This window comes from Chrysochloris asiatica, unplaced genomic scaffold (genome assembly GCF_000296735.1).
Source record: "Chrysochloris asiatica unplaced genomic scaffold, ChrAsi1.0 scaffold00029, whole genome shotgun sequence".
Lineage (NCBI taxonomy): Eukaryota > Metazoa > Chordata > Mammalia > Afrosoricida > Chrysochloridae > Chrysochloris > Chrysochloris asiatica.
The window spans coordinates 24312985-24323094 of NW_006408547.1; the positions used below are offsets into that span (position 1 = coordinate 24312985).

Sequence of the window (10110 nt, forward strand, 5' to 3'; positions counted from 1 at the left end):
CTTGATGGCCCTGAAAAATTGTACTAAGAGGTTGGGAAAGGGCTTGCAACTGAGATCTAAGGTTGAATATTTAATTTTTTTGTTGTTGCTGTTAAGTGCGGTTGAGTCTGTGCTGACCCATAGCAACCCTGTTTAGAGTTTTCAAGGAGCTGAGCTTGAAACACTGACCTTGGGGTTCAAACCGACTTTGCAGCCCAGCTCCTTAGCCCCCATCGCCATAAAATAGAAATAATTTTTTTGTGAAAGGCAAAAAATGGAGTTAGGATATTATGACTATTTGTAGGATATAGTAGAAAAACGTTGGTTCTTAAATCATGGAAATTTAATGGGTGAAGAATTGCATAAATTTCACCAGCAAAGAATGCGGTCATTCTCTAGACAGTAATTTGTATGACTTCCTCTCTTAAATTGTCTTTTATTCAACATCTCCTTCAGTGTTTTTTAAAAAAATATCCATTGTGTGTTCATCTGGAAGTAGAATATGAAGATTTCTGCTGTTCGTTTGTCTTCAAAGACGGAGCCAATGCTAATTAAACTGCTAACAGTTTAAGACAATTGAACAGAGATTTAAGGGGTCAGTGTATTACCAGGAAAGCAGAAGTGGGTGTAATCAGCATAAAAGTAGTTAAATTGTGAAACCATGCTAAGTAGGGGTGTCATGTAATAATAATATGTTGCACATACAGAGCGCCTTTGGTCTGTACACCTCAAAGTACTTTGCAATCGTTAATTATGCATCGCACTATGAGGCAGAGAGGGAGAACACTGCCGTCTAACCAGGTTTATTGAACTTTGGACTCCAGAGTCTAAGTGTACCAGTCAACCTCTGTTGTGCTCCTGTAACCCTCCATGGTTTTAGGAGTGGTGGGATCAAGGTCATGATTATGTTTCCAGTTATAAGGGTTCAATATGTCAAACTGGTGCTGAAGCCTTTCTTACAGTCAGATTCAACTGGGCTGCCTGGTTTTCCCTCCTGAACTCACTTCCGGGATGCCTCCTGGGCTGGCACCAAGGATGCATGGAATTGTTTGGAATCTGGGTGAAGGTTGGGCGTGGGCACGGGCGTGGTAAGGAGCAGTGGCCCGGCGGGGTGTCTGCGGGCTCCTGGCAGCTCTAAAGCGGCTGTGCCAGACTTGCTGTCCCCAGCAAGGAGCGCACGCCCGGGTAGGTAGCAGCTTCCGCGCCGCGCGCCCGCCTGCCCGCCAGCGGCCACACACACACTGCTCTCCACCGGGCCTCCTTTCTCCGCACACGTGCGCGCGCCCACACACACATACACACACACATATACACACACACAACAGCCCCTCTTCCAGTGCCAGGCGGGGGCGGAGCAGAACTGGCGGGAGGAGGCGAGGAGGGAGGGAGGGAGCCAAAGGCGCGAAAACGGCGCGCAGGCGCGCCGCGCTCCCCGAGGCGGAGCGCGCGGGGGTGAAACTGACACTTTGGGCTAGTCTCTATGGGGCCGCTCGTGGCCGCACGTCACCGCGCTGCCGGCACGTCACGCCTGCTCGACGCTCCCGGTACAAAGTGTAAGTTTCAATTTTTTCTCCAGTGCCGCTGCTCCTGGGGCCACGGAGAGGAGCTGGAGCAAAGTGGGGGTGCAGCGCAGTCTGGCCAGCGCGGCCGGGACTCCCCACCCCGCGCTATCCTCCTGTGAGTGCGGGGGCCGGGGCCGGTCGGTGGCGCCCTGAGCCTTAGGTTTTAGCATCTGCTCCCCTAAGCCCGCGCGCGGTCGCAGACCAGGTGCGGGGCGCCGGGAATCCCTAAGCTGCAGGCAGCTGGCGGGTGCAAGCGGGCAGAGGGCGGCGGAGGCTTCGGGAGTGGAAGAGGATGCCCTGGGGCGGGAACCCCGGGAGGATGGAGATGGGGGAGGGTGCAGAGCAGCAGGCGCCAATGGAGGATGGAGCTGGGGGATGGGGTGGAGGGCAGGACAAGCAGCTGGTCCTGGAGGGTGGGGGCACCGGGCGTGCGCTGGTGCCTGGTCCCAGAGGCAGCTCTGGGCGGGCCGGGGTCGGGGCAGGCCGCAGGGCGCGGGGGGCGGGCCAACGGCAGTGAGGGGGCCGCCCCGGCCGGACTGGTCCCAGGCGGGCCGGCCCCTTGGCCCTGCCCCCGCCTCGCCTGCGTGTGGGCGCCGCGCGCACTGTTTGGTGTCTCCTTGGGGCTCTTTCCTGGTGTGCTCTGTGAGCGCTGCACATGTGCAGTCGGTAAACCTTCCCCCACCCCGCACCCCCACGCCGCCGTCGCCGCTGCCGCCGCCACCGCGCCTCATTGTAGCTGCTGCAGTTGGTAGTGGGCTGCGGGGCTCGCTGCCTCGGTTCGGTGGGTGGGGGGTGGGCTGCCGGGGGAGGAAGCAGCTTTCCAGGTGACTTGACCTCCACTTAAGATGCGGGATGGGGGGTGGTGCGGGAAGGGTGGAAGAAGCAATTAGGCGGGAGAGGGCCCAACTGAGGAGATCGGGTGGTGGGGTTCTTGCGAGACTCTGCTCTCTGCCTGGGCGGGCGAGGTGGGGGCTTGGGATGGGTGCAGCAGGGTCCCGGTGGGGGCAGGCAGGACGGCAGGGCCGGAGCTAGGCCCTCCAGGCCCCGGATAAGCATCGTTGCGCGCCCCTCGGTCACCCGAGGGTGTGGGGCAATGGGGAGTGGGTCGGGGGGCGCCTGTTGCCCGGCGGTGTACCCGGCAGTCGCAGGCGGCAGGGCTGCACAGCTGCCGGCGGCTTAGTCCCTGGCCGGAGCGCGCCGCCCGCACACCCGGCCCCGGCGGCCGGATCTGCTCCGGCCTGCAGCAAGCGCCTTCGGGAGGGTACGGGGAGGGGCTGACCCTTCCTCCGACCTGGTCCTTTCGGGAGCTCTGGGCTGAGAACTGCCGGTTCCGGTGGCGGGCGGGGGAAGGGAGACTCCTCTGGGTGGAGGTGGCTCCTGAGGCCTAGTGACAGGTCAGAGAGCCCGGACCCAGACTGGCTGGGGTGTGGGGGTTGGGATGGGGTGGCTAAAAGCAGTTCCTTGACCGAGGGACTGCCTGGGGCAACTCTGGACATTCACCTGTCAGAGTTATCTGTCTAGCCTCTAGCCCCTCTACGAGTTTTTATGGGATGACTTTTTGCTTGTCTGAATGTCTGGGTTGGGACATAAAGGAGTTAGTCTCCTGTTACATGGATTTGTGGGATTGTGAATACATGTGGTGCCTTAGGTGGTTAAATGTGGAAGGTGGTATATTTATCCTGTAGAGATATATGTGAGCTGAATTTACTCATTAGTCTAATTATGCCATAGATTATGTTTTAGAAATGTGAAGGTAAGACAGTCTTAGATGTAAAGGGGTTATTTTTATCCATTGTGTCCCTGTGGGTGATTTGGGAGAGAAAGTTAGGGTGTTGTGGCAATCATTTTAGGTAATGGAATTCCATATTTTGCTTTATAGACTTGTTTACCAATTTAAAAAACAATATGTTTTCACTTGTGCTGAAATGTCTTTTGAAATCATAAGTATAGGAGTTGCTTTTGCCAGTCCCACTTTCAGATTTAAGTGTATGCATTTATGAAGAAAAGTTCCTGTCATCTGGAAACACAGTACGGTTGGTGATGGGGGAAACGTTCGTTAAGATCTGATATATTAACTTTTTTCATTCGTACTCATTTCTTCTTTTTCCTTCTTGCAGAAAAATCATCATTTCTTCTCTGGAGGGTGAACATTTCTAGAATTGATTTCACGGATCTGGTAACATGGCAAAAGATGTAAGTATATTTGCTTCATGTTACAGTCAAATGTTTACTTAGCTTTTCAGGGCGACAAGTTACAAAGCACAAAATTCCTTGCATTTTCCATATTTTATTTCAAAGTGACAATAGGTAAATTGGCAGTGGTGTTTATTTTTAAACTTCTAAAGCAAATGGAACAGGACAAAGATGAAGAAAGTCTAAGAAATCTAACAGCGTTCATGGAGATGGATGATTTGCTTTTCTGCATGGTGTTTTTTGCAATCTTGAATGTTCATGACGTTTAAATGATACCAATTTCACTTTCTCTTAATCTTTTCAGGCTGTTAAAATTCATGCTTTTGAATATCATTGTTTAAGGAGAATGCACAATACACGGAGTATGTGGTGGGGGCTCGACAGTTGCTGGCTTGGGACCCCTTTTTCTGATGCCCAGCAGAGAAAGGTTTCTTTTTCTGAGGACCATCGTCCACACAGGGGGTCTGGTGCTGGGGACCATTATTTGCAAGTCCAGAATGACTCTGAACTTAGGTTGTAAACAGTGTGGGCCAGAGCCTGTTTTGTGTAGTTTGTGGGAAGCTAAAACTCTGATTGATAAAATGTTCAGCACTGACTTGGGCCACTTTTTTGCACAGGGAAAAAAAAAATCTGCTGGTCAATTTAGCTCATTTCATGTTTGTCATAAAACTATCAAATAGTCTTTTAGTTAAAGTTTTGGTTTTAAAAAACAGGTTTCTAGGTCCAAAAAACACCTGTTTTATTGGTCATGTTTTTCTTTCCTGTGCTTTGTGGTATCAGTTAAATTTACTTAAACAGCAGTTATAGCCCTTAGTGTTTTTTAGAATGCATGTGTCTGTATACATTAGTAAAAAGAAATTATTCACGTATTTGTTGTACAGTTGGAAATGCAACTAAGACAGGCTGCGTTTGCTTGGAACACAACTCTGTACCTAAAACCAAAACTACTACATTTGAGTCGAGTCCAACTCGCTGTAGTTTGTGTGCTCTGGATTTGGTCCCGACTCATAGCGACTGTGTAATGTTTCAAGGCTTTACTGGAGCAGAAGGCCTTGTCTTTATCTTGTAGAGTGACTGGTGGGTTTGAACTGCCGCCCTTATAGTTAGCAGTCCAGAACTTATCCTACAGCACCACTAGGGCTCCCTACAACTATATTATTGTTGTCAAGTGCCCTTGAGTTGGTCCTGACTCATGGTGACCCTGTATAGGGTTTCCAAGGAGTGGCTGGTGGGTTTGAACCCCCGACCTTGTAGTTAGTGGTTCAGTGCTGGTTCTACAGTCTCACACCAGGACTCCCTTTTTGTTGTTGTTGTTAGGTGTCAGCAAGTTGGTTCTGACCTGTAGTGGCCCTGTGTACAACAGAACGAACCACTGCCCGCCCTAAGCCATCCTCACAACTGCTACTGCACTTGAACCCATTATTGCTGCTACTGTGCCAATCCATCTTGTTGGGGGTCTCCCCCTTTTTAGCTATCCCACAACTTTACATCAAAAGCATGATGTCCTTTTGCAGGGACATCTGACAACATGTCTGAAGTATGATGGACAAAGCCTGGCCATCTTGGCTTCTAAGGGGCATGGTGGCTGTACTTCAGCACAGAATGGTTTATTCTTCTCACAGTCCCTGGTGTCTTTAATATTCTTCTCCAACACCATACAAGTGACATGCCTCAATATGTATAGTAAAAATGTAGTCCTACATTTTGAACCAAACAAGGGTGTTACTACTTTCCATAAAAGAAACCCTAGTGGTATCAGTGGTTAAGTGCTTTGCCAACCTAAAAGTTGGCAGTTCAAACACATTAACTGCTCTGTAGGAGGAAACTGAGGCCTTCTACCTCTGTGAAGAGTAACTCTTAGAGACCTATGGGGCATTTCTGGTCTGTCTTACAGGATCACTGTGAGTCCGAATTGGACACCAAGACCGCAGGCTTACTTTTGTGCCTTTCAATCAGTTTAAAGAAAAAAAGTCTTCCCAAATGTCTCTGATGTGCCTCCCACTGCTGTATATGTTCACAAGGCCTGTGGTTCGATCCCACCACCTGCTCTACAGCAGAAAGATGAGGCGGTCTCTTCCTGCAAAGATTGAAACCTCAGAAACCCTATGCAGGGTCGCTGAGTCGGAGCCGATTCGATGGCATTTAACAACACGTTAGCCCAGATATCTGTTTCAAGAATTTACAGTTAAAATTTGGTATAGTAGATTTGTAGACGTACACTTGAACTCTCTTCTGTTTTTAAATTGTTCTTAAGTTAAAAATCATGTTTGTGTTTGTACCATTTTATCATCTAAGTGTGTTGGTCAGTGGTCCTGCCGAGACGCTTGTGTGCCTAAAACATATAGATCATGTCACGTAGTCTGTACTTAATAAAAAGCTAGATTCATTCAATATTCCAACATGCTGATGCTGGACACACATACCTTTGTTAGTGGGCATATCTGTGAGTTTTATGGTTTCAGGGAACAGAGTTTATTGTATTAAACACACTTAGATAGTTAATTGGGGAGTGTAGTGGTGCCGTAGGATAAGTATGGGACTGTGAATCAGAATGTCGGAGGTTCAAGTCCCCTAGCTGCTCCAAGGGCTGCTCATGCAAAGAAAACCTTACACTTAACAATCATCAACACGAAGGCACTTAATTGATGAAATGATAAAGCCCAGAGGGGAGGAGCGCCTCTTTGTTTCTGAGGCCATCAACAGCTGCGTGTTGTCAAGTCCGTTCTGACTCTCAGTGACCCTATAGAGGGGTTTCCAAGGAGCGGATGGTGGGTTTGAGCTGCCAGTCTTGTGGTTAGTAATCCGGTGTTGACCCTACAGCACCACCCCAGAAGCCCTGCATGTATTTAATTTGGACCTTCCGTGTGCCTGGCACAGTGTTAGACTTGGCCATATAAAGGTGACTAAGTCAACGCCTCTGCTCTCCAGTTGTGAAGAGAGACGCAAACACTTCACTATCATGTGACCCCTGCTGGCGAAGTAGCCCTTGCAGAGTTCTGCATCAACCAGAGTGGGCAGTGGCCCAGGGACTGGAGGTGGGGGTTTGCCTGGAGTTCATCGTAGATTAGCCATCGTACTGTGAAAAGGTTAGACTGTGGAGGTTGTGGGGGAAAGTGTTTCACTGAATTTCCCTAGGTATTTCCGATAGAGAAATGGCTTGAAGTAGCCTTCTTTCTCTCTTCTAAAACTGGGCCCGGAACCCAGGTGTCCCGAGGGTACTGGTAGGACACGCAGATTGTGGCTGGAGAAAGGAATTTGGCCTTTATTCTGTGGTAGACTTTTCTAGTAACTTTTTTTTCTGAGTGTGGGGATGACATTTGAGTGTTGGAAGCGTGACTTTGGCAGCAAGTGTTGGAGGGGGAATCCGTAAGAATTGGAGGAAGCAGACTTATTCTGGTTGCTGTAGGGTGGAGCTAGGGACAGGAGTGTCGCAGCTTTGCAACCCCTCTGAGGGGTTATATGGAACATAACTGGAGAGACGAATGAGCATGTACAAGGCCTTTCAAGGCACAACGACCAGGCTTAAAGCTATGGTCAAAATAAGATCCCTGAATGGGCAAAGGATTAAGCGTTCAGCTTAACTAACCAGTGGTGCCTCTGAAGTAGGATGGACGCTGAAAGGTCACAGGCACTGAGAACTCTGTGGAGCACAGTTCTACTCTGAGTCCGGGGCCTTCATGAATTGGAATTGACTCAACAGCTTCTGGTTCAATCTTTTTGTGGGGGTGGGGGGAGGGGGCTGGTCAGAATGGATGAGTGCATCCTTAGAGACCTAAGAGAGATTGACTGAACAGGTTTTGGTGGGAAGGAATCAGGAGAAACTGACCTGGCTACTTTCTGACTTCAGTAACTACATCAGTTATGATTGCTAAGATAGAAGATATAAAAGAGACCCGCGGATTTGGGAGGGGCCCAGAGAAATGGCCTATGTGAGCATTGTGCTTGGCAGAAAGACTCAGTGTCAAGATCCAGGGTTTTGGTATCATTGTTGTTAAATGCCATGGGGTCACTTCTGACTCATAGTGACCCTGTGTCACTGAGTAAGTGTTATAGAAGTGGGCGGTATTGGTCAATTTTTTTCCCTAAGTTTTTATTGTGAATTGAGGGATAGTTTACATGGGACAGTATTGATTTTATACTCATGGTTTCATTGCAATCTTTTCTGCATCATCATTCAACAGTATTTGCTATTCCCTCTTTTTTTTATTGAAGGGGAGATGTACAGAAAAACACTCAGGAACGTATCATCAGTTAAACAACCAAAGGGCACATTCTGCAAGCCTGCATCCTGGCCACCAGCACACAGCCTTTCTCTTTCCATGAGTCTAGAGTCCTCAGCTACTCTCTCTCCATGTCCTCATCTCTGCCTCTATCTCTGGTGTTGCTGCTTCTCTGGATGGGGTCCCACATTCTGTTGGCATTGGTAAATTTTAAATGGCAGAAGGACAGCTTATTGAGGCATAAGTGAAGATGAGTATACGAGTACTATCTTTGAGGCATTGAGGTTGGAAGAGGAATGGATAGTGAAAACGAATAAACCCCTCGCTGTTGAGTTGATTCTGCCTCTCAGCAATCCCACATGGTACGGAATAGAACTGCTTCATTGGGGTCATCTTGCCTGGAAACAGATGGGCAGATCTTTCTTCCTTGGTGCCGTTGGGTGGGTTCAGACAACCTGACATTGTTAGTTGAACCACCCAGGGAGTAGATGCTAAATCTAGCTATGTTACCAATTCTGCTTTGAACCAGGGAGGTAGGACCAAATTGGGACCATTTCCTCAAAGCTGTCTGAAAGAGTTTTAGAAGCAAAGATCTGTGTTTAGGCAACTTCTTCATTAACTATGTCTTTTTGATATAAGTGATAATTATCTTGTAGTCTTTGGGGGAAACTGAAAAAGAATCCCAGAAAACTGAGCTTTCTGTTCAACCCTTTTTGAGTCCTTTTTATGATCTTTTCCAGTTTTAAAATGTTTTGTGAGTCAGACCAGCTTATTCCTAGCCTTGTTTCATGAGGATCCCCGGTGGCACAGTGGGTTAAGCGTGGGGCTACTAACTGACAGGTTGGAACCCAGCAGCTGCTCAGGAGAAACATTCGGCAGTCGGCTTCTGTAAAAGTTTGTTGTTGTTAAGTGCTGTTGAGTCTGTTCCAACCCATACGGACCCTTTATAGGGTTTCTGAGAAGCAGCTAGTGAGCTTAAACCACTGGCCTTGAGGTTCAAACCGACTTTGCTGTGCGTGCAGTGCGTTAACCCAGCCCACAGCACCATACCCTGAGTCCAGCTTCGGAAACGTGAGGGAGCAGTTTTCCGCTGTTCTGTAGGGTTGCTGTGAGTTGGAATCCAGTTCATGGATAGTGGGTTTGGTGTTGTTTTGGGTTATTTCCTGTGAGGATGAAAATTCTGCCTGTGTTTACCGTAGTGATTCCTAATAGGTGTGAACAACATAGAAACTCTTAAAAAAAAAAACCAAACAAAAACACCACAGTATGTATTTTATTTTGTTCACACATAAGTTTGTTTAGAATTACTGAGTACTTGGCAGAGGTGCCTTGTAAGTCAGGCCTGCTGTCTCCTTGTGAAAGGTCCCTGCCAGTGAGTACCTGTGGAGCATGGTTCTCTGACACACATGGCAGCTGTCTGGGTCAGGTGGACTGTCCAGTAGCTTAACCATACTTGCATGAAGCTTATTTGTTGTCGTTCAGCGCCATCAGGTCGTTTCTGATTCATAGTGACCCTGTGTAGGGTTTCTGAGGAGAGGCTGGTGGATTTGAACCACCAACCTTACAGTTTGTTGTGGTTGTTAAGTGCCGTTGACTTGCTTCCGACCCATAGTGACCCTGTATAGGGTTTCCAAGGAGAGGCTGGGGAGCTTGAAACGACAACCTTGCAGTTCAAACGGCTTTGCAGTCTGGCGCATTAACCCACAGCGCCACCCCAGAATTCCAAAGTTAGCAATCCCTATATAAGGTTTTCAAAGACTGGCTAGTAGGTTTGAACCAGTGACCTTGTGGTTCATACCAGCCTTGCGGTCCAGTGCATTATTCTGCAGCACCCTTCCCGGACTCTCCAGTTGAGGATATAACTGCAAATTCTAATGTGAACTGACTCCACGGCATCCTACAGAAGGAAGGAAAACAATAATTGCAGAGCTATCTAGATGTTGTAGTTAAGCGCTGTCCATGTGGTTCTCACTCATAACCACCCTGTATAGGGTTTCCAGGAGTGGCTGGTGAGCTTGTGGTTCAAAGCAACTTTGCAGTCCAGCACATTAGCCCGCAGCACCATGCCAGGATGCAATTCCTTTATTTTATATATAAATATAAATATAAATATATATATGTTGTTGTTAAGTGCCGTCAAGTCGGTTCCGACCCAT

General features: G+C 48.4%; 1 protein-coding gene across 1 annotated transcript in view; it reads left to right on the top strand.

Moving 5' to 3' along the window:
• The first annotated feature begins 3655 nt into the window (after positions 1-3655).
• Positions 3656-10110, top strand: part of TFDP1 (transcription factor Dp-1) — a 134744-nt gene continuing 128289 nt past the window's right edge. Inside the window, exon 1 of the mRNA XM_006851523.1 lies at positions 3656-3734. Within this exon, the coding sequence (XP_006851586.1) occupies positions 3723-3734 (12 nt within the window). The 5' untranslated portion in view covers positions 3656-3722. The remainder of the gene's footprint in view (positions 3735-10110) is intronic.